This window comes from Xenopus laevis, chromosome 6L, assembly GCF_017654675.1.
Source record: "Xenopus laevis strain J_2021 chromosome 6L, Xenopus_laevis_v10.1, whole genome shotgun sequence".
In the NCBI taxonomy this organism is placed as follows: domain Eukaryota; kingdom Metazoa; phylum Chordata; class Amphibia; order Anura; family Pipidae; genus Xenopus; species Xenopus laevis.
This window is the reverse complement of record NC_054381.1, coordinates 73,026,595-73,051,876: the sequence shown is the minus strand read 5'-3', so window position 1 is coordinate 73,051,876 and position 25,282 is coordinate 73,026,595. Positions and strand designations below refer to the sequence as shown.

Genomic DNA, 25,282 nt, shown 5'->3' with positions numbered 1-25,282 from the left:
CTTCCAATTGTGTATACACATAAGAATTACCAATATATTGCCATTTGTCAACAAAACTGACATTTGATTAATATAAAATACGGATTTTAAGAAATCTAGGTTATTTATATTAAGTCACTTGTAAATCTAACTGGGTGATGGGCACATTATATAATGTTTCTTTGTTTCCATGATTGTTATGGTAACTATATAATATATCTTAATGTATTGTGTGCATTGCTGCTAAGAGCCAATGCATTAGCTGGATACAGCAGTTACAATTAAAGAAACTTCCAGAAAAATACTATGATTAGCATTTGCATGAGTTCAGTGGTACAGCATGCTCTATTTCACTCTTCACTAGTCAGCTGATTGTCTAGAAAAAAACATATAAAGATTGAGATACTCACCGCTATTTTCAGTGAAAGATAATATGTCAGTGTGCAGTGCCATAGACAGGGGGTTTCGGCTATCAACTCTTACTGCTTCCTCTACAGTACCAAGTGCAGGTGAATGCTGGGAATGATTTGCCATTTCAAAATAAAATAAAAAGAATAAAACAGAATAAAATGCATATGCTTATCCTAATGAACAATCACATGCAGCAATGAGCAAATGTAATCACACTCACCACGTAGAGAGCCAGTGCTAGCAGGGACCACCAGATGCCACCTCTTAAATCTATATCTTCATTCATCTTGCAGTTTTGCTACAGACAATCTTCTCTACTGCTATAAACTGCCATCTAATTTATTTTGCAATTGCATTCCAAATGTTTGTGTATATAGTGTAATAGCAGAATATTAAATGCTCCAACACATATTAGCAGTGTTATTGCTGCCTTAGTCAGAAGTTATTTTTAATATGTATTAGTAATCATAAAGCTGTCAATCTTCACTTAAAAATTAAGTTAAATCTTCAATACAGCAATTTGCATTGGCTCTGTAATATAAAAATTCTTCTTTGTAGCAGCAGGGATTTAAAGTTGAAGCAGTTTTTCTTGTTACAATCTTGGTATCTGGAATGGGGAATCCTCTGCCTTTCTTTATGCTCTCCAAGCCCCATGTGTTTCAGCGCAGCAGCTTTTCCTAACTCTTCCTTTACAATTCTGAGCCGGCTTCTATATTTGAGTGACTGTGCCTAAAGCCAATCATTATGTGATGTGGGCTGGGTCCTGTGCTCTCAAGCCTTAAGTTTGTTTAACTCATTACTGACTCTCCAGACAATGAAAAAAGGCAACTCCTTCAGACCCTGCTGCGATGATATTCTATTCCTGGCATTTAATCTGAAAAAGGATTTCACTGTTATGCATATTTTATTCTTGTTGATGAACTTTGGTAGTTTAACATTTTATAAATATAATGTATTTTTAGCATGTATTTTAGTATTTATCCCTTTTTGGTAATTTGGGTTAAACTACATGTGTCAATCCTCACATAATTAAATAAATAATTAAACTACATGTGTTTGTTTAGTACAAGCAGTGGAAAGACTATAATTAAAAACAAAATGTCCTTAAGCACACAATTTTAGAATATCCATTGATAAACTGTAAAAATAGTTGTCATTCTGGGAAGGGATTATCTATTAATTCTCAAATACTTTATATGTCAGATGATACAACATGCCACCCTAATTATATTTTACTTACCTTTTGGGAATGTATTTTAATCAATTCAGAACGATCATTTTGTCTCAACTCATTATATACACACACAACATGAAATTCTTATAGCTGCCAAGTCAGAAAATAACTTGATTTTCACAATTGATATCACTTTAATAACTCTTTGCCGTACCAAATTTTGAACATGGGAACACTGATTTATCAAAATTCAAGATTGAGAAAAAAATCCTCAATAAAAAGCGAGCGAATTTTCACTTTCCTTTTTAATTGACCACTAGTGTATTTTAGAAAATAATCAAACTGAATAGTCAAGTTTGTATTTTCTATGTATAAAACTTCAGACACGAGTAAGAATTACATTGTTCCATGTGGCTGAAAATCTCAAATGTTTTAATGAACTGGAAAAATAAATAAATACAATTCCCATTGATTTCTATACATAGCAATATAGTAAGTTAGGTTGAAAGAAGGCATAGATCCATCAAGATCAATCTTTTATGTCTACATATAACTTGTCTAACTGCTAGTTGATCTAGAGAAAGGCAAAGAACCCCAACTGAAGTTAACTTGCAACAGAGGGGGAAAAATTCCTTCCTGACTCCCAAGATGACAACTGGACCCAGGCCCAGATTTGTAGAGAGGCATGTGAGAGATTTACTAGCTCTTTAAATCTCTTGTGCACCAATCCCTATGCTCCAGATTTGACAAGATAAGACTTGGCATGTGTGCATATATGAAGGAGGGAAGTAGGGAGGTGGTGTAAAATGTTGACCCACACACACAGAAAGCTTTAGTTGTAGGATTTATTTAACATGCTGTAAAGCTGCAAGCTCTGCTCCACATGGCTGTGTCAAAACCATTGTGTCTAGGATATTCTGGCCTGCTATAGACAGTGCCCTCTAATGTTAGCAGTGCTGCATAGCAATAAACATGAATAGAGTAAACTGAACGGTGTCTTAAAAGGGTTGTTACTAAATACAAGTGTGAAGGGAGAAAAGGGGGGGGGGGTGATGACTGGTCCCGGTCTAAGGGCAACCTATGTATAAATCCAGTCCTATCCAGACCAGTCCCTATAAAACCTCACCAGCTTATATTTGCTGAGTTTATTCTGGCAAGTTTATTCTTGTAATTTCTTTTACTATTGTAGGTATCAAAAAATACTTGCAGAAGTATTTACATTTGTGTTGTTTTGTCACTTTTTGTCTTGAATCAAGAAACAAAGAAATTTAGATTTTTTGACAAATAACCCCTTTAGTACACCAGACCCTTTTCTCCCTGTGAATTATTGCAAACTACTTTTTCACGGCAGTAATACAGTATAAGACACATTATTGTCATCATCATGAAACTTGCAGTCAATGTCACATACATTTTAGGGAAGAAAAAGTTAGGATGAGGGAAATAAAGGTTTCTTACCCCTTCTTAAGGATTTATCACAAGAAATAGACACATTGCTCCTTTTTTTAAGAACTATACATTAAAAACCACTGGTTTAATAGCAAAAGTACAGCAAATTGAAACCTATTAACACAATTACGCAGTCTATTTTTCATCTAGCGCAAAGCCACTTGAAAATATTTTGTGCATAGGGCTCCAAGGATGTCTTTAGAACATCAGCACTTGTGCCTAGCTCCTAATACACGAGACTTGGTGGGGCAAATTCACTAAAGGGCAAATTTTTGCCACACCTCGCCAGGAGTTAATCAGGTACCAATACGCTAGTTCACTAAAATGCAATGTTTCGCTAGCGTTAATTTGTCAGCTCGAGCATTTCATAGCGAACTTTCCCTAGCGTCTGTTTCTGCCATCAAAACTTAGTACTCTTACGCTTAGGTCAATTTGAATAGGACGGATACATATAGGTCATATAGACGTCTTCATTACAGATGTTGGTGCAAATGCTTTAAGTGGCCACTTATTATTACAAATGGCCAAGGAAGCATAATAAAGAGAAAAGAGATCTTCTAATGCCCTATACATGAGCCCACCCTAAAACAAATGTAGCATGCCCCACAAATGGTTGGAAAAAAAATGTTAACACAAAAATATTTAATAGTTAGAACTTTTGAAGGCAATCCAGCTTTAAAATATGATAAAACACCAGCGTTTTTTACAATGTTTATGACTTTTTGGCATACAGGATATGATGTCACTGACATAAAATTGATGTAGCATCATGTTATCAGTTCGCAAGTTATAAGGTGGCGAAGGAAACTCTGGCTAAATAGGTAACGTTCTGTAAAATTCTCACTTTAGTGAATTTGCGGAGTAATGATGGTTCTCTTGAGCGAAAATTCGCCTGGCAATAGAAAGCGTGAAACTACGCTAGCAACAGTCCCTTTCGTTAGCGAATTGTCCTTCAAGCTTTTTAGTAAATTGGCAATGTCCCTGCAGATGGAATTTCTGGCGAATTTTTGCTAGCGACGCCCACTTCACCCTTTAGTAAATCTGCCCCTTAGTGCCTGAAATAGTTTTAAGAAGTTTGGAATTAGTAACTGATTGAGCCACAGCAAACTCAGGACTGTTTCTACTCATATGAATATTATCTTTATGTATTTATGAAACATCAAAATATTCTGCAGCCATGTACAAGAAAGGTTTGTATACTACAGGTATAGGATCCTTTATAAGGAAACCCGATATCCAGAAAGCTCAGAATTACGGAATTGCTCCCATAGACTCCATTTTATCGAAATAATCCAAATTTTTAAAAATGATTTCTTTTTTCTCTGTAATAATAAAACAGTAGCTTGTACTTGATCCCAACTAAGATATAATTAATCCTTATTGGAAGCAAAACCAGCCTATTAGGTTTATTTAATGTTTAAATGAATTTCTAGTAGACAAGGCATGAAGACCCAAATTACGGAAAGATCCGTCATCCGGAAAACCCCAGGTCCCGAACATTCTGGATAACAGGTCCCATACCTGTACAAACAACATACAAATACTAAAACAAAGGATTAAAAAAGGATGAGAGGGGCCTTGCTTATTTGAGCTTACAATCTAACTATACTTTAGATGGAATGAATTTTTCAGCAAAGCAAAACAGGACTGGTTCTCTAATCATTATGAACACAAAAAGCAATGACAAAGACTCTTGACTACTACTTAATAATAATACCTTTGCCTATTACTATTTCTCTGCACGTCTACTCTTATTTTGATGCATATTTACTTCACTTAAGGGTTTTGAGGCGAGCATCTGCATCTGACGTAATTGTGCTTGGCACGAAATTCAAATATTGAAAGGCGCATGTACCTTTTTCAAGTTACCCAACATACAGTAGGTCTATTTTCCCTGACCATTTCTAGTTTGCTGTCTGTCCTGCCTTTTGCTGTTTACTGACTACTCTCTTGGATCATGTTACTGTACTGCGATATTGGTGTTATTGACCCGGCCTGTGACCTTGACTGCACTCTTGTCTCCTGATTTTGTATTGCTTTGCTTTTTTATTGATAATTTTACAAGAAAATATAATTAACAAATCTTATTTGCCAGAACCCACCAATCACCAGTCTGGGCCTAAGGATCACATAAGACAATAAATTGACAAAAGCATTAACAGGATTTAAGGGATTGAAGTTTGTGCCAAAGGTATGATGTCAAGTTTGAATTTCATGCAAGTTCTAAACAGCCTCAAAACCAGAATTTGTTTGTTAGTAGGCAAGCATTCTGGGTATAATAGCACCTCTCCCTGAGACTAGTAGAAAATGTAATGGCAGCACATTCACTCTTGTAAACAGAGTATATAATGGTGTGTTTCTGCCACAGACACTTTAAAGAGATTTACATTTATACTTCCATCATACAGTCTGGTTTCACTGAATAAAGACAGTGGCAGTTGGCTGACATTGTCACTTTCACACTTTTTCAGCTATTTCCCATCACAAGTATTTTCTTTTGTGCTTGCCAAGCCCATTAGGCTAGCAGCCATGGAGGAATGATGATGGAAGGAAAACTACAATAATGTCTTGTTTACAGAATACTTCAGAAGCAGTTGAATATAAAAGTAGTGAAAATAAAATAAAGAAAGAGTTATAGAGATTGTAATTTCTAAATGGATTAAAAATAAGCAAAATAACCTACTTCCAAAATCCTAAATTTTTTTTTTTTTTTTAAAGAAGACTTACTTTTTCTTGTGTACAACTGTTGTTCATTAGTTTTGAAAGTGATCCCCCAGCATGTATTTGTCCTACCTGTGGAAAGGTGGTGCCAAGATGTGGATAAGAAAGAATTTGAAGATCCAAGCTCTGAGGAGGGGTTATCTTAGGGTTAACCCCTGAGGGAAGAAGGTGTCCCCTGGCAATGCATGCATTTTATATACGCATTGGGCTTATCATCCTTGTTAGAATTTTTAGCCTGAATTCTACCTATAGTGTGTAAAGCAGTCACTTCAGTTTTAGGAGAATTGGGGATCCAGACAAGCTGTGCACATAGGAGGTAGACAGAAACGTAAGCGGAGTCTGATGTGGCGGAATCATTGTTGTTCATGCAGTGGCATTAAAGGACCAGTAACATAAAAAAAAAAAAATTCAAAAATTCGTTAGTATACATCGAAAAAATAACACCAAGACAAATTAAAGTTTAAAATAGCAAAGCCTTTATTGAGAAATAACTTACATAAACTCCACTTCCTGTCCTCTTCAGAAACGGCGAAAAGGCGACCATCCATTCTGCGGCGCTTGACTTCTCCTCCCTGGCTATTCACTGACAGCGTGTCCTCTGCAGCCATCTCATTCTCCAGCTCTTCTTCATCCTCCCAGGAGCAGCAGTAGGAATGCAATGTTGGCGGGCTCCCCATTGGATTCACGAGGGGTGCAGGAAAGTAGAGGAGGGCAGTCTGTCCATTCCTGCCTTGTGGTATATTAGCATGGAGTCCAGAAGCGGCCAGGAGAGGGGCCACATGAAGGGGCATGGAGCACTGAGCAGCTAACTCCGGGTTCGTCGCAACACAGCCACCTGGTCGGTTATGTGCAGGTCCGGGAAGAAAGGGATGTTCCTGGCCCAGTCCACAGCGCTAAACAGTAACCGGCCGCCAGCTCGCAGATGTTCTAATTTCGCCTGACGAACAGCAACAAACCCGACATCTTGCTCCTTGGATGCGTCTCTCCAGTCAGTTGCTGCGTTCACATAGCGTTCCCTCGCTGTCACCTAGCCTAGCGCCCAGTTCCTTGCTGTCATCCGTGACATCACCGATCGCAGATGTTCTAATCAGCTTTTACTTGGCGCAGAGAAGGAACTCGGACTTCGTGCTTCGATCGATTCTTGTAAGAATCTTGTACATGCTGCTGCCGGCCGAACCCTACCCCACGTCCCGATATGGAAGCCAACGCATGCAGCCCATCAACATCATAGGCATTGAAATTAGAACATCTGCGAGCTGGCGGCCGGTTACTGTTCAGCGCTGTGGACTGGGCCAGGAATATCCCTTTCTTCCCGGACCTGCACATAACCGACCAGGTGGCTGTGTTGCGACGAACCCGGAGTTAGCTGCTCAGTGCTCCATGCCCCTTCATGTGGCCCCTCTCCTGGCCGCTTCTGGACTCCATGCTAATATACCACAAGGCAGGAATGGACACACTGCCCTCCTCTACTTTCCTGCACCCCTCGTGAATCCAATGGGGAGCCTGCCGACATTGCATTCCTACTGCTGCTCCTGGGAGGATGAAGAAGAGCTGGAGAATGAGATGGCTGCAGAGGACACGCTGTCAGTGAATAGCCAGGGAGGAGAAGTCAAGCGCCGCAGAATGGATGGTCGCCTTTTCGCCGTTTCTGAAGAGGACAGGAAGTGGAGTTTATGTAAGTTATTTCTTAATAAAGGCTTTGCTATTTTAAACTTTAATTTGTCTTGGTGTTATTTTTTTGTTGTATACTAACGAATTTTTGAAATTTTTTTTTTGATGTTACTGGTCCTTTAAGGAAAGAGGGCATCTTTATAGTTTTTTATTTGGATGATTGGCTGCTGAAAGCCTCCAACAGGGAAGAAATAGAAAGTCATTTACATCAAACTCTAGATTTTTGGGATATTATGGCTGGATTGTCTAAAGAGGAAAATCCAATCTGCATCCATCCATCTCAGTAAATCCATGGTAGATTCTCATCACATGAAAATATTCCTGCCAGAAGAAAAAGTGCATACTCTTATTCAGGAGATAAGGACTATATGTAAGAGAAACTTTATTTCCATCCATCAAGCTATGAAAGTCCTTGGTCACATGATCACATCCATAGACTTAGTTCCTTAGGCCAAAGCTTAAATAAGATCTTTTCAACTTATTGTCCTGAGAACCTGGAATGGTTGAAATGGACAGAGATATGAGCGTTTCACCCAGAATGAAAACAGTACTAAGTGGCTGACTTGGCCAAAGAATCTAAACAAAGAAATGTCTGCATCCTGCTCGAGTTACTATCACAACAGATGCATAAGTTAAAGGGTGGGGAACCCACCCAGGCAATTATATGACACAGGGGTTGTGGTCACAGAAGGAGAAGATGGCACCCTCAAATTACAGAGAGTTGAAGGTGGTATAGAAAGCATTAAAATGTTTTCACAAAAAGATACTCCTGTAGAATATAATAACCCAGTCAGAAATGTATGTGGTTTCTTGAATCATCAAGGGGGAAACAGGTCCTGGAGACTGATCACATTCTGTGCAAGATAATGGCTTCAGAAATTTTTCTACAGCTATCCCACAAATAGATTTGATGACTACCAGGAAGAACTTTTTGTTTCAGGAAATCCGTTCATTCTTTTTGCTGGAAAGAGCAAGGGGTATAAGGTTTTGAAAGCTTTCATTTCAAGACGGCTTAAGGAGGTCATTAAGCTTACCTACAAACTGGAAGATAAGGAGCCAACTGAATTTGTGGGAGCTCACTCCACAAGGAAGTTGCTACATTGTGGCAGAAAGGTGTTATGCGTCTTCTCAAGACATCTGCTAGACAGCTACTTGGTCAAGTTGGCATACATTTGCCAAACATTACAAGCTAGACATCTTGTCCAGCCTTTGGCAGCAAAGTTCTACAGTCGGTGCTTCCTGGAGCTACTCTGCCCCAACCATGATTAGGGAAATTAGAAAATTCCCTTGGAATTTACACCTGTAAGACGTAATACTTACCATTGAATTTTTTTTCCCCATTATTCCGTAAGGTAGCACAAATATCCGTCCCATATTTAAAGTTACAGCATTATGTTGTGGTGTTTTTGTCTTATGGTAGAGCTATGGAAATAACATACGGGGGGAGGGGTTGTCTTGGGGGATTTAAATATTGATAATTATTTTTTTTATGCTACCTGTCCTATCGGGAGAGACACAAGGGTTAACCCTTGGTGTACTGCCTTACAGACTAATGGAAAAGAAAATTTTGGTGTTAAGTATACCAATTTTCTACGTACCTGTACTAAACTAACTCTAGATCTTGGCATTACTGCTGCCTCAAATATTATGCATTTAAAGAATGATATCCTCACATCTTAATTCTTCCATTTGTTACACAACTCTGTGTTCTTTCAAGCTCATTAATATAATTCTTAAAGGAACAGTAACAATAAAAAAATGAAGTGTTTTAAAGTAATTCAAATATAATGTACTGTTGCCCTGCTTTGATAAAAGTTCTGTGTTTGCTTCAGAAAGACTACTATAGTTTATATAAAAAAGCTGCTGTGCAGCCATGGGGGCAGGCATTCAAGCTGAAAAAAGAGAAAAGTCACATGTTACTTAGTAGATAATAGATAGGCTCTATAATAGGATCTATAATGGAATACAATGGTTAGCCTGGAATGGCTACCCCCCATGGCTACACAGCAGCATTTTTTATATAAACTATAGTAGTCTTTCTAAAGCAAACACACCAGTTTAGCCACCAATGCAGAGCACCACACATTATATTTTATTTACTTTAAACCACTTCCATTTGTTGGTGTTCCTTTAAGGATACAAAACACATCATAAATTAATACAGGTTAATGCAGTAAATGTGGGATAACTATTTACAAGTAATTGGCAGTGGAAACTCTAGAAACAAAGGTCATAGTATATAAGATACAGTTTTGTGCTAGCAGATGTATTTATGTATTTATGATTGTATATTCTTATCAGTATAGTGGCACTTGCTGTACATTAAAGCTTATTTTAGTGAAGGCATGTTACAGAGGAGTCTATGAAACTATCGAGATTCATAGATTCCATGCCTATGTGTTATTATTGGTAGTGTAAAACAGCTCTCTTAAAGGAAAACAAAATCTTTTGTTTAAAAATATACGGCTCAAAGTACAGACTGGGGTGTAAGTCTATAACTAAAGCTATCTCCCCCATCTAGGTTCAAAATTTAAGTAACATTTGTCTACTGTACAAGCGATTTAGGATTAACAAGGAAGGTTTGTAATTACAGGAGGCACAAAGATGGGAATTTTTACCAAGTAGGTTTTTTGGGAAGCTGAATGAATCTATGGCAGACCACTTCCATGGACTAGAAGCCCCATCTTATATTCTGCCGTGCCCAGCTTTTGAGGCCTTGTTGGGTTTATCTTTGTTTGGGTAACCAGGTTTGTCAAAAACTTTTTTCCCTTTCAATGAACATTAAAGCCAAATCTGACTTCAGAAAGTAAGAAACATACAGTATCTCCAAAATCTAGTGCATGTTAGTGTATTTTTGCATAGAAGAAATTTGATGCATCCCTAGGGACATCACAAATAAACATAGCTATTGGATATTAACCTTGAAATTTGTATGAATATTTACGGTATATTATTTTTTTTCTTTAATTTCCCAGATTTAGTTAAATTGCACAATGTATATGTAGCGCTATAGTAAACTGCTTCGTGCGTGAGGGCAGTTTTAGCTACTTTCCTTTGTGGGCTGATACCACAGATGAGCTCTCTTTCTCAGGGGCAAGCCCTCGCAACGCGGTGGAGGCAGGGTGTAGTGTAACTGTAACTAGGTGCAATAGCACAATAATGGGCGCCGGCAGTTCTTTAACGGTTGAACATAGAACTGTATTTATTGAACAATAGCACATAGATCATTCAGCACATTGATCCACAATGGAGCATAGAACATACACAGCAGCATAAAGGAAGCATATACTCACAGCACGTATAGGCTGAATCCCGACAGGCTAGGGAATATACAGCAGAGAGTAAGTTGACAGCATGTGATGGGTATTGCCCAGTTTTCAGGATATCTTCCAGTGGCAGACTAGGGGAATTCCTACCATCCCTATCTCAACACTTGGTTCCTTACTCCGGGTCAGTAATACCCTGGGATCTTAATCCCTCTAATCTCCTCGGCATAGCCTTGAGCTGCTCAACTACATAACCTCTCTATCACTCCTAGAGTGATCTATAATTGAGTATAGCTGTCTAATTACTAGGGCCAAGGCGCCTACGGCCTGCTTGGTTGGGCTAAAGCAATGGACCCAGAACACATGGTTCCTAAACCTTTTATACTCTGGCACAGTGCCATCTGGTGTACACTGTGTGAACTACAGGGGTTACATAAGCACAAGGTCCCCATAAGGACCCACTAAGGTATCCATATTACTAGGGATGTGCCTGTCTGTAATGTGTAAGGGTGTCTAAGATTTTCACATCCCTACATATACAACTACAATCAATTAAATGGCTTGCTTTTATTGCATCACTAGACCTTTTCATTCTACATGAATAAACTATAGGCAACATTTTAATATAATCATACTGTAAGCTAGGGTGTCAATACATATTCCACAAGCCAGCCTTCTACTTATTTTACTGCAGGTATAATATTCTAAAAAATAATACCTGACACACTTTGCTTTATTTTTTCTAAAACTATAAAGTAGGAAAAATATTTACTCTGAGCGCCATCTGCTGTTTTCTGCAATTAGAAATTGTGGTCATAGATGGTATTCAAAGATATCTAAAATACACGTGTTGTGACCTACACATTTTTTAAAATTTGATTTGTATAGCCTTTACTCAGCATGCCCAGTGTGTTACCCAGCTGCAGATATTAAACCACAATTCAACGCATCTAGCTAGAATAGAATTTACCTCTGAAGTCTCTAAAACATCATTACATTGTTTGGATGCAGGTAAAGTTGCTGTACCGTGTTAACCAGTAAAATGTTACAGGGCAACCCTTTTGAAATAAAAAAATAACAAAAGTGGTATAAAGGCGATACCTTTATTGGCTAACTAATATATTCATAGCAAGCTTTCAGAACATTTTAGTTAATTTTTCAAGCTTGATAATCAGCTTGAAGAACCATTGATATGCACAGTATTAGTGTACTGATATTTACCACATGGTAATAATAAATAAAGATTTAAGATAGATGGCAAACTTATTCGCTTTAGCCTTGACACAGGCACTTAGCCACTATACTACAAAGACAGCATTAGTGTATTGCAGGAAAGCTAACCTGCAAGTGTTTCTCAACCAAAAAAAGCAGCTTATCATATCTGAATAAATAACTCCATCAGACCTACTGCATATTATATCCATGATCAGAGCCTATCCTGCAAGAAAAATATTCATAATCAGTACCCTGCATACAGCATATGTTGTTGGTTATAGAGACTCTTCTCTTAACAAGATGCAAATTACCATGCATACTACAGGTAAATCCAATTATTATTTTTAAAATATTAATCTACATTATCTTTAGTTCATACTGATCATTTTTCACACTGAGCGTTCTGCTTTTGTTCATAATCCTGACTGTTCATAATCCTGACTGTTTTGCCAACCTGACTGTCCCTTCTCAACTTGTCAGTTAGAGTTTCTAATGCTAACCGACTACTGCTGCACAAATATGGCAGCCCCCTCATACAGAAACATGGGGGTAAGAAAGGTAATGTAAAAGCATCAGGCAGATACTTTTATGGCAAAATTATAAATAGCATTCAAAGGCAAGGTTATTATAGATATAAAAAAAGATTATTTTCTGTTGTCAGTATCTCTTTAATGTATGCCAAAAACTCATAACTCATATGCCAAAATGCTGGAAAGAATATTTAACCAAGTTTTGGTACCTTCCCATGTTTAACCAAAGGCAATAATAAGACACTATTGTGACCTGTTGTGAGGGCACCTGGTGGTCTAGTAGTGCAGCAGGGATGCCCACCACTCTCACTGCGTGGACACCCGCCACCTCCTCGTTGGCATGCAGCCATGCGCACTGCCGCATCCGGGTGCGAGGCACGGGATTGATGCTGGGGTATTTTACTTCGGCACGCCGCATGACGTCATGAAATTCCAATCGTCCAATGTAGGTCTATTTCTAATAGTTCCTGGGTGCATTTCTAGTCTGTTTGTCTGTTCTTTACCTAGCCTGTTCCTTACCTTTCCTAGTTTTCTGTCTGTCCTGACTTCTGCCTGTTTTTGACAATCATGATTATCATATTTGAACTTTTGTGCGCATTTATAGTCATTGCAACATCTGATTATTAACAGAATTTTATTTCATAACTATCATCATAGTGACCAACATGGTAGTTCATTATCCTGTTTTACGGGTATTATATTTAAGCCAGTTGTTCATTGTTAGTAGACAGTGCATGCATCTTGCAGTTTAGCATTATCATGTTGTAACTAATTTTAACTAAATTAACAGTGCTGCTCCTTTGTTCAGCAATCTCTGCAGTGTATACAACATAGTGCAGATAACTTTTTAATGTTATTTTAGCAATTATATTACAGTTTTGATGATTTTATGCATTTTTTGCCATTTCAACTCTGTGTAGGTGTTGTTTGCTTGTTTTTGTCCATAACAATTTTTTGGCCAACCCAAAATAATCAGACTATGATTCTGCCTGCTGATTACACTATGTGAGGTTTTTTTTTTATTCTAGTGGTTTTATTGGATCTAAGTTATATGTTGCATTCTACCTTGTTCTTTGTTTTTGCCCATTGAAAATTTGGGGGGGTATCCGTACACCACATAGTTTAGTAAATCTTTGCATATTGGTCATCAAAGTGTTCAGTAGACCCCTGCGGGCTTATTTAGCATGTTTTATGTTGGTATGCTATCTGGGGTATATAAGGGAGTAAAGTGAATGCTTTGTGACTATTTTCAGAAATTTCATAACAATTCAGAAATTTTCAAACCATTTGGCATGGCCTTGCAGTTTAGTAGCTTACCATAGATAGACTTATTTACCCATTTTGGATTTGTCGGAATGTGTACCTTTGGAAAATATATGTTTTTCTTGCAATAAAATTTGTATGCAATGTTGGTGGGTCTAAGTACCAGATACTTTGGAAATACTATGCACAATGGGTATCAAACTGTTTAGTGGATCCTGGCATTCATTTTATTGGTACCTTATGCTTTGTGGGAGATACGATCTTCAAAGTGAGCCTTTTGAGGTGAATTTTCAGAATTTTCATTTTTGAAAAAACAGCTACGTTCAGAATAGCTTTGATGTTTGGTATTTAGGGGAGCACAAAAACATAGTTACCCATTTTGACTTCAGCAGAATGTGTACTAATCAAAACTATATCGTTTCCTGGGGCAAACCTTCTGTTACAGACTTGTTTGCCTTTGGAATGTAAAGTATGCCATATTTTGGGTAGTGCTTTGAAAATTCAGTAATTTAATGCTGGAGTTTTTTATCTATAGTCAGAAAATTGCATAAAACTATACATATCTGGTATTAGCACATTCAAAATACACAAGGCTTTCAAAATGAGTTGAATTTTTGTGCATAAAATATTTTTCTGGTATAGATTCATATACCATGCAAAATAGCATTTTTTTAAAAATTTTTCTTTATAACTCTAAATCTTGGTCTAGAAGTGGAAAAACACAAAAATTCAGATTTTGAAAGCTCAGGTTCTCCTGAAAAAAATTATGTTTAATTTTCCTAGGTAAAATAAAAATCTACCCCCCCCCCATATGAAATGCCCCTAAAATGAGAGAGCACAAAACGGCTGACACTAAGTGCAATTAAAATTCTGCTGGAACTTTAAAGGGGTTAATTATTTTGTAGCATCTGTGACAAACTGACTGCCAGTAGATTCAGTTTTTGGGGGAAATTAGCTATGGTAGGCAGTTAAGTGTAGGATTAAAAGCATAAAGACAGGGACACCATGTCTTCAGGCAAAATCACAGGTTTATTCAGGGAAACTCTTCCCAACATAAAGGCAACAGGAACACAGTTCATAAGTGTTTCAACAGCATGCATTCAAAACTTTTCCCCACTTTGGGGGTTCTCACCATACAGGGTGACTTCCAAACTCTGGAATATTATGGGCTTCTCCCTAAGCCCTGCTGACTCTCCCCTCCTGGAATACCATCTTACCAGCCTTTGGCCTGTCTCACCTTCTGGCTTTCCTCAATCACTTTAGACTCTCAGTCACCTGGTCACGTCTCCCTCTGCTCCTTGCAGTGGCAGGCAGCACCCTAAGCCTTTGTGGGAGTTCTTAAAACAGACAGATAAGCTTCCTGATCTGTGCCTGCTCACAGAGACCTTTCTTACATTTTCACTACAATTGCAATATGCGAACTGGACCACTGGAATGGATTGTCTGGCTTGCCTTCCAGAACACTTTAGCTTCCAGGGCCAAACAACAAAATCCTTTAAACAGAGAAACCATTCTCTTTTTAGTAACATCTCCTTTGCAGTTTTTATCTCCTATTGGGGACAAATTAAAGGCAAAGTATGCCTTTTTACACATTTCCTTGGGTACTCAACACACATCATACTTTGCATATTATGACTCTCTCTGATACAACATCAGTAACATTGAGACATGTAGGCTGTAAAGTTTATGCAATGCAAAATGCAGGTTTACCCAGGCACAACATACTTTGATAAAAAGTTCTGCTGGAGTTGAGCACTGTAATGATTAAGCTGAGCTTAGCTGAGCACAAGAGTGGTGGTTAGGAGAACAAAATAGGATCAGACAGCTAGAGCAGAGTTTTTATGGGAATCAGTTAAGCTATCTCTTCATTGACTGTAAGACTGGAGGGTATGTTTAGTAATCTGAGCTGAGAAGAACTGAGCCAACAGCCAAAGTCAATTCCTGAGGGGGGCAGAGGGGGTTAGAGGAGGAGAAGGAATTCTAAGTGATTAAGGGTATGCTGCAGCCTTTACTGTTAACCCGTTTAACAACCAGAGTGGCAGGTATTAGAAGAAGCTGTTCACTGATAACATTTTTTGTGGGGAGGGTTTACATGTCCTGTAAACATTTTTTTTTTTGTATAAAAAAACCCCCATATTTTCAAAGACTGGTGTGAAATTTCCACTCTAATGTTGTCATGTTTATGCCTCCTCCCCAAACATATTAACACCCACCCCCAATTTAAGTTGGAATGTTAACTTTGCCAACTTTCTTCAAAACCTTTTGTTTGTTATGGGTTATGCAATATATGTCCAATATATGTATCTATATTTATATTTGATTTTTCTTGTAGGTCATGCTGGTGCCACTGCTGCTCCTGCAGCCGCTGCTCCAGCTGCAGCAATTGGGGGAACACCACAGGAGTAAGGACGGCAACTGGGTGATCGACCTGCGGCGCAACTGGGGCTCATTGACGCGATGGTGGCTGCTGGTTTGCTTCATCAACAGCGCCGCCAGGATCTCTGGATGAGGCGGTGGATAGCCCAAATCCATTCAGAAATGCAGGAGATGCAGATGACCGTCCATCAAGGATTCCAGGACCTGATGGCAGCCCAGCCTCACCGACCAGGGGGCTCTGCTGAGGGTGAAGTCCCTGGTCCATCTGCTGCTCCCCCTCCACTTTTGAAGCTCCTTAACATCAGAGGGCAAGGGGGCATGGAAGGGGACAAGGTCCTGTCTGAGGGGACAAATGTCCCTAGCTCCAGTCTGTGTCACTTTCCAACCGACACTGGCCTATTTACTCCTGGCAAAATTTACCCTATTGATGCTTCAGGTGTTACTTTGTCCGTTACCCAGCAATGGGACTGACTCCCAAACAACACATCCCATTATTTACACCATGCTTTATTCTCGTCACTGAGGGGTGCCATATTAACATCTATTGGCACCCTTTCCAATAACATCTGGAAAAGCACTTAAAAACATCAAAGTGCATTTGCTCTAACATATGTATATACTTATGGTGTTATCAGCACCAAGGTTTGCCATATCTAACATTTATTGGCGCCCTTTCCAATAACATCTGGAAAAGCACTTACAAACATTTAAAAGTGCATTTGCTCTAACATATTTCTATGGTGATGTAGCAGGGTTGCCAAACACATTCACTTGGCCAAAAATGTTACATGTAAGGGTCAATGAATTGCAATCATTGCAAGCATATGACTAAATTTTTTATTGTATATTTATCACTAATGCAGTGTTGCTTCAAAGGTAACAGGGTCAGACTGGGCCGACAGGATGCTGGAAAAACCCAGCTCTAGTGGGCCCCGCCACCTGGATTTCTTCACGGGGCTTCTGCCTCAGGGCTTCCCTCCAGGCCCTGAGGCCAACTCCCCTGCGTGCACATGCACTTGCGCAGCTTTTTGCCGCGCCTAAACAGTGATTGCAATGACGCACAAGCATGAGTGTGCACACGTGCGGTGGGTGGGAGGGTTGCAGGACAGGAGACAATAGCCCTTAGAGTCCAGAGGGGGGGCCCTGAGGCAGAAGCCCCAGTGGGCCCAGGCCCCCCAGTTTGACCCTGAAAGGTAACATGGGCTAATCAAGCTCTGTATGTATGTGTTTTACATGTTATGTGCATTCACGTAACAATAGCCTATGTCCATGCAAATGTCTACACATTTAAGTGAAAAAGTGTACCTTGTGCTTTGCGCTATGAAGTATTGTTGGCTAACTATGGCTTACTTTGCCTACCCAGCACTCATAAAATGTGCTTATGCCTACTACTACTTCCTCCTCATCCACCTGTGGTACTTAAATAGCCAGTCCTAGGTATATGGTATGAATTAAAGGCACAAAGTGTTGGTTCTTACTTTGCACTATGAAGTATTGTTGGCTACCTATGGCCTACATTGGCTACTCAGCACTCATAATATGTGCTGATGCCTACTACTACCTCATCTTCCTTCTCCTCCACCTCCTCCACCTGTGGTACTTAAATAGCAAGTCACAGGTATGTAGTATGCCTTAAAGGCACAAAGTGTTGGTTCTTACTTTGCACTATGAAGTAATGTTGGCTACCTATGGCCTACATTGGCTACTCAGCACTCATAATATGTGCTAATGCCTACTACTACCTCCTCCTCCACCACCTCCTCCACCTGGGGTACTTAAATAGCAAGTCAGAGGCATCTGGTATGCCTTAAAGGCACAAAGCATTGCTTTTTACTTTGCACTTGCAACTATTCCAACACATGGCCAGCACTAACCTTATATGTGTTTTTACTTGCAAACATCCCGTATTGTCATATATTGACAAGTGTCATTTGTATATCATATTGATTGTTATATTCTTGTTTTGTACACAGGGCCTCTCAATGCCAAACTTTTTCTGTCTTCTTTAATTTATGTTAACTTGCCCAGCGTGGACACAGGGGTGCATTATGAATCTCATGCAAGAAATGGTTGCCCGTAACCCACTTAACATTTTGTAAAGCTCTGCCCTTTAGTGGTCAATGAGGCTGCTATTTATTGAAATGAATGTTGAGACAACATTCCTCCTGTGTGTTACAGCTAGGCTACATATTGAATTGGTTGTAAAAATGTCACAAACTTTTTGTCACAAATCCATATTGACTTTTTATTCTTATAAAAATGTTTGAGATTTTGAAAAAGATTTTGTCAGTAAACCCACAAAACCAAAAACTGTGTCTGTTTCAACTTTTGCTAAGGGGGTCTCCAAAAATGCAATACACATGCATAATGTCATTTTAAACAAACAAAGCAGGTACATAATTTTTCAGGGTATAAATATATCAAACCCCCTTTTTTGCACAGTTAACACTTCAGTTCCAAGTTGGACAACAGAAGAAGGAGTTAAATATGACCAAAAGCCTCATTAACTGACATATAACCACCATGACAAGACCAACATATTAAGGCCAAAACAACAGACCTAGGTATTTGTGCATTTCACAAAATGAGCCTGGGCGACAGTCTCTTCTAAAGTAAAATAGCATCAGTTGTAGGTTTGTATTGTTAATCCAATGTTTCCCAGCATTCCATGGAGAATTTAACCATTTACTGAAGCCTAAGGATAGGTAAGGATAGTTAAATCGAATGTTCGAATTTTAAAACTTCGAATATTTGAATTTTCAAAGTGGGACTTGGAGCTTGGCAGGTCTAAGTTGGGGAATAAATATTTTAAAAACTTAGAGTAAATAGTGATACATTTCGAATCCTTTGATGGCGAAGTCGAACCTTCGCTACTCGAATTTTTCCACTTTGATTATCTAATACTACAACTCCCACTGTCTAGTTACCAATAATAAATTTCGAAAATTTGATAAGAAGTTCGAGGTCGAAGTAAAAATTCACACAAGCTTTAGTAAATCTGCCCCTAAATCTATCAAACCAAAAAGAGTTTTTATTAGGCAAGTTGTTTTGTCTAAAATATACTGCAGCTTACTATGGGCTATATATTTTTAACATCAAAGTGTTTGTATTAGAGTATATATTTCAGAGTCTCAAAGTGTCTACAGCACAGAGAAGAAGATTGTTTGCATGACCTTTTAGTCACAGGATTCTATACCCTACTAAGTGGGTTTCTTTTTTTTTCTTTCTTATTTTTGAAATAATCAAACACAGGGCCCTTTCAAATGTTAGGCCTAGAATTCCATGACCCAATTTTTAGTGTTTCTACATAGACTAATAAATGATATATACTTGAATAGAAACTGTGTAGACTATTATGTACATACAATTCCCTGAGCATTGCATATGCATTGGGTGAACTTCCCTTCCCATTCCTTTTGGTGTCCATACATCTCTCAATATAGCAGCATGCCACACAAATAACAGTCCACCACCACCATTCAGTACTTATAGCGCCACATAACATTTACATAATTTACCCTTTCTGCAATATGGGCTACCATCGTCTTTTTTTTTTTACTTTGAGCAAACTATGTCCCGATTGATCTGATAACTAGTATTTGTTTGGCCTACTAACCAGAATGCTGTTATCTTGAGAGTAAATTAAAATGTAAATTGCTCCTGTTTCCAAAGTACCAGAAACTAGCAACAGGAATTAATGTCACTGCAAAAAAAAAAATAGCAAAACCAGCTATATTTTAGAAACTATGATTTCATAGCTGTAATGAACAAGTACTTTAACCCATTAGAGATGTAATTTATGGAAAACTGTGATGGATGGGAAAAAGCTTGAATATTCCTGGACAAGATATACACAGTTTCCAGGCTTATAAATAAACAAGGGGATTTACATGGTCTTGCATATTCATTCTGTTTCAGAGAAGTCGTTAATGGTTATAATGTGAATTCTTGAGGCTAAAACAACAGAAATCACAATTTTTCTCTTATTATATTTAGTTGGAAATTTTTTTAAATAGACATGATCACATATGACTACAGATCCTTGTCTTTATCCTGGCTTATACTGCAGACTGAAATAAACTTCAAGTTTGCTTCACTGAAAGAATTTCAAACTTGAATACTCTTTTTCTTTATAACCAGCATTTTTAATAGATTTATAGATTTATTTATATGCTTTATGTAGATTTTTATTTTTAATGATTTTTTTATTTAAGTACTCTGTATATACTTTTAAATGCCAATCTATGATATGATACTGACTATCAAAAAATATTAGAAACAAGTCATTACCTGCCTCTATGAGTTTACATACAGTATGAGTCTCTTAAATATGCAATTGTAATAAAAATTCTGATTATGTAATAAAGTTTGCAACAGGTCTAGTCACTTATAGAAACCAATGAGCAGATAACTGCACCTGGAAAAACTTACTGCTTTTTTGTTTTATTACATATTGACAATGTCTAAAAGATAAACAAATGGTGCTCAGGGGCAATTCCTGGCTGGGACATCCAATGCTGTCTCTGTTCCCCTCGGAATGTTCCTTCCTTAGGATGGTAGCAGCCTTACTTTGGCAATCTGTTCCAATATGCAGACCAATGGAAAGTCTTGTGCCTGTTCCTTCCAGAACACTCCAGGTTTCAGGATCTAACAGCAAAATTGTTTCCTCTGTTTAAAAACACCTTAACTGGAGCTTACATCTCTTACTGGGTGAAATTAAAGGCAAAACATGTTTTTTTAATCTTTTCTTTTGGTCATTTGGTCTAACTATGAATCTAACATAAAATAAATAAAACTTGTAATATGGTATATAAATAAGGTGGTCCTGGCTTTCTGGAAATTTATTTCAGTTCTCTTTAAAATAGGGAGAATCTTTTCCATGACCTTGTTTGCAATAAAGTATGCAGTGCTTTCCAGACACCTCCAGGGGAAATCTATGTGCTAAAAAGAACAACATAAACCATAAAACCTAAGGTTAAGCAATTACAGTTGTGGAGACTTTTTTTTTTTTTTTTTTTCAGATTCAGATAAATTCTTTTTTTTGTAATTAAATATTTTATTGACCTTCATTTCCAAAGAAAGATAACAGGTACAGCAATAATGCAAGAGAGTATTCAAGTGAGTGTATCAGCTGCTTCATAACAGAAAAGAACCGTACAATTAGCTCAATCAACACTTATGTACCATATCATGAAAATGGATATTGCAATAACGAAATAATGAATCCTCATGGAAATGAAAGGAGTTTAGTATAAAGGTAGACAGAGAAAAAGAAAAAGAAGAAAAATAGAAAGGTAGACAGGACTGACTAGATCTGGGGAGGTAGGAAAGTCATATTATTGCACGGTACCTCGAAGTTGTAAAGTCTCCAGATGTTGAGCCCACGGGTACCACTCCAGCTCCCCCTCATAACTTCTATCCTGAAGTCTGTTGCGTATGGATTCCATCACCCTAATCCAATTCACCTTTGATATCAGCATTTGTAAGCCCGGGAGTGTAGGTCTCTTCCAATTTGCTGCCAATAATGATCTTGCTGCTGTCAGGATATGAGTAGCTAATATACGTGTTTGTTTCAAGCGTATGGCTCTAATCTTCATTCCCAAGAGAAAAGTGTGTGGGGAGGGCTGTATAACGCAATGTAGAACTTCAGAGAGCAAAGTTGCCACCATCCTCCAAAATTCCTGAGCTACTGTACAGGTCCACCAGGTGTGCAGGAAGGAACCTCTCTCTCCACAGCCTCTAAAGCACTGTTAGTGATCCGGGTTACCGCTTAGTTTAGCAATGCGTGTAGGGGTGTAGTACCATCGAAATATTATTTTATAAGCTCTCTCACTAGAGGCTGCACATATTGAAGTTCGTTTGGCCGTTTCCCAGATTTCTGACCAGGACTTTTCAGAAATTGTGAGGTCTAAATCCTCTTCCCACTTTTGCATGTAAGGCTGTCGTGTTTCTGTATTGTCAGTCGCGAGGTTCATATACAGAAGTGAGATAAGGTGTGTTGGGTATGAGTGGTTGCGACACAGTTTTTCAAAATATGTAAGGGTGGGAGACGTTTGGGATTTGCAAGCAGTGACCAAGTAGTGCCTAATCTGCAAGTAGCGATAGAATTGTGCATGGGGAATACTATATTCTTCCCTAAGTTGTTGAAAAGATGTAACTGTCCCGCCAGTGACGAAATCTAGTAAGGTCGTCAGATTTGCAGATATCCATATTTGAAACTCCATGGGAGTGCTACCTGGGGGGAAGTCATTATTGTTAAAAATAGTTCTGTATTTTGTGGTAGTGTTGCTTAATTTCATCTTGAACGCTATAGAGTCCCAAAGATCTAATGCCTGCTGTGACGGGGGAAGGAGATGTGGAGGGGAGTTCCTAGCTGTCTTAGGGATCCAAAATAAATGGGCGAGTTGCAGTGGGGCTGAATAATGATTTTCGATGGTTTGCCAGGGTTCCTCAGTTGGTGCATGAATATGTACCATTGCTTCCAACCTACTAGCAAGGTAATATCTATATAGATGGGGTACTCCCAAGCCTCCCAATGATTTCAGTTTTGTCATGACAGCAGCCTTAATTCTGGGCTTCTTGCCCTCCCATATGAAGTTCGATACAGCTTTTTGAAGTGAGGAAGCTACTGTTTCGGGGAAGTGTATCGGTAACGTTCTAAAGAGGTACAGTATCCTAGGTAATAGTGTCATTTTAATAGCCGCCATCCTACCAAACCAGGAGAGGTGATATGAGCGCCATTTGTCCAGGTCTCTCTTTAGATTATCAATTAGTTTAGGGTAATTAGCCTTGTACAGGGTGTCATAGGAAGGAGTAAGGTATACTCCTAAATACTCCAAAGCGTCTGTCTCCCACCTATAGTCGAAGTTAAGTTGTAATAATTTAAGTTCTGGCTTGGACATATGAAGTGGCAATGCTTGCGATTTGGTAGGGTTTATTTTGTATCCTGAAATGAGTTGGAACTGTGTTAGAGTTTGTAATAAGTTTGGAAGCGTGGTTTGTGGGGCTGTCAACGTAAGGATGATATCATCGGCAAAAAGGCTGATTTTATATTCCATTTCTCCGGTTCGGATGCCCTTAATATTGGGATTATGTCTATTGGCGTGAGCTAACGGTTCTAGGGATAGAGCAAATATCAGGGGAGACATGGGGCAACCCTGGCGAGTCCCTCCTTTGATGGCAAAGCGGTCGGAGAGAAGTCCCATACTAAGGACTTGAGCTGAAGGCGTGGTGTAAAGCTGTTTAATCCCTGTGAGGAATGGTGTTGGAATCTGCAATTTGTTGAGCACCGCAAACATATATCTCCAGTCTAATCTGTCATATGCTTTTTGTGCATCTAACGATAAAAGCAGGGAGGAGGCGTTCTGTTTAGGTGCACGACAAATCAGGTCTATCGTTTTACGAATGTTGTCTGCTGCTTGGCGTCCAGGCACGAAACCCACTTGATCGTGGTGTATAAGGCGGGGAAGAATTACAGATAATCTGTTAGCCAATATTTTCGCAAACATTTTAATGTCGGTATTGATAAGCGATATAGGCCTGTAGCTGTCGCAATTGACTGGGACTTTACCAGGTTTTAGTATCATAACTAAGGTGGCCGTCTGCATGTGTTGCGTCGGGGGAGAGCCTTCAAGGAAAGATTGGAAAAGCTCTTTCAAGAATGGAGTCAACTGATTCACAAAGGACTTATAGTACTTAGTCGTATAACCGTCTGGGCCAGGTGCTTTGCCAGATTTGGAGTCTTTAATTACCCTCTCTATCTCCTCCTTGGTTATTGGCTCTGCTAGCAGCTCCCTATCCTCTTTTGTGATGGTGGGGGGGATCCATTGCTTCACGATATCCGACTCTAGTGTCTGGGACGCCCTAGGAGCTTTATCTGCTGCATATAAGTCTGTATAAAAAGTTCGGAAGGTGTGGAGTATTTGCTTAGTATCCCTAGTTATCGTCCCTGTAGGGGTACGTATTGCATGTATGGCCTGGGAGGTGTGTAGAGACCTCAGTTTGCGGGCTAGCAACGTGTGTGGTTTGTTCGCATATTCGTAGTACAAGTGTTTAGTCCTTCTCATAGCGTAGGCCGCTTTATCTGAGAGGACTTGAATCAGCTGAGTTCTCGTGTCCTGAATGTCCTTGTAAGAGTTGGGGGTTGGATTTTGTTTATGGGCGATAGCTAAATCGTGCAGCCTCTGTGAGAGTTGCTGGGTTTTCGCCTCCCTACTTTTTTTCCATATTGCAGCTTTATGGGCATCCCATCTGACCGCAACTGAGGTATCCTCTAGGGTATTCGCGTTGAAATAATCCCTCAGTGAAGTGGAGACCTCAGCACAAATCCCTTTGTCCAATAGCAGGGATTCATTCAGTCTCCAGCATCCATGCCCTCTCACCTCATCCCATTTGGCGAAAACAGTTTCCACCATGCCGTGATCAGACCATGTAATATCATGAATTGTAGCCGTACATACGTAGTCCACACGTGTGGATTTAGTGAAGATGAAGTCAATTCTGGAGTAGGAGGCATGGACGGAGGAGTAGTATGAATAATCCCTGTCAATAGGATGTTTTTCCCTCCAGACATCCACTAAATTTTCGTTAGTGAGAGACTTTTTTTTTTAAAATTATTTGTTGCATAATTATGCATATGGTATTGAACACATACCATAAAACCAATACAAGAGTTACTTTTCTGAAACTTTCTGGGTGATTACATTTAATTAAAGTAAAAAATATTTACAATTTTGAGCTAACCTTTCCATACATTGAACAGTATATTCACAGCACCAGATAATGGCACCCAGTTCAATGTTATCTGTCTAATTATGTAATGGAATGAAGGATATATAATTCTCAGGCTACAGATTATACAACCTTCATGAAATATTTGTTAAAAGGAAAATTATCTTGGGCATTTAAGTAATATAAAATTCTATAGGCAAATCTAAAAGTTCTAGAACAGTAAAGCTCTGTAAATCTGCTGATTGATTGCTATGATCTACCAGCCTGGGCAAACACTCCTCTTTTGAACTTGTGTATATTATGACCAAGGGAGAGATTTTTCCTTCTATGAAATTTCTTCCATGGCATTCTGTAACCCTCCTTCTTCAAAAGTCACAGAAAATGGAGATATTGTTGGAATTGGAATTTATGTGGGGGAGAACTGACTATTGCTGATCCACTCTTCATTAATGCCCTGCTAGTCCTAACTACATATACTATTAAAGCAATCTATCAAA

General features: G+C 38.8%; 1 protein-coding gene across 1 annotated transcript in view; it reads right to left on the bottom strand.

Annotated features, from left to right (window-relative positions):
- adamts16.L (ADAM metallopeptidase with thrombospondin type 1 motif 16 L homeolog) overlaps positions 1-1,064 on the bottom strand; it is a 152,382-nt gene extending 151,318 nt beyond the window's left edge. Inside the window, exons 1-2 of the mRNA XM_018266846.2 lie at positions 611-1,064; positions 390-495 (exon numbers count right to left, since the gene is read on the bottom strand). Of these exons, the coding sequence (XP_018122335.1) occupies positions 390-495; positions 611-676 (172 nt within the window). The 5' untranslated portion in view covers positions 677-1,064. The remainder of the gene's footprint in view (positions 1-389; positions 496-610) is intronic.
- Positions 1,065-25,282: the final 24,218 nt, after the last annotated feature.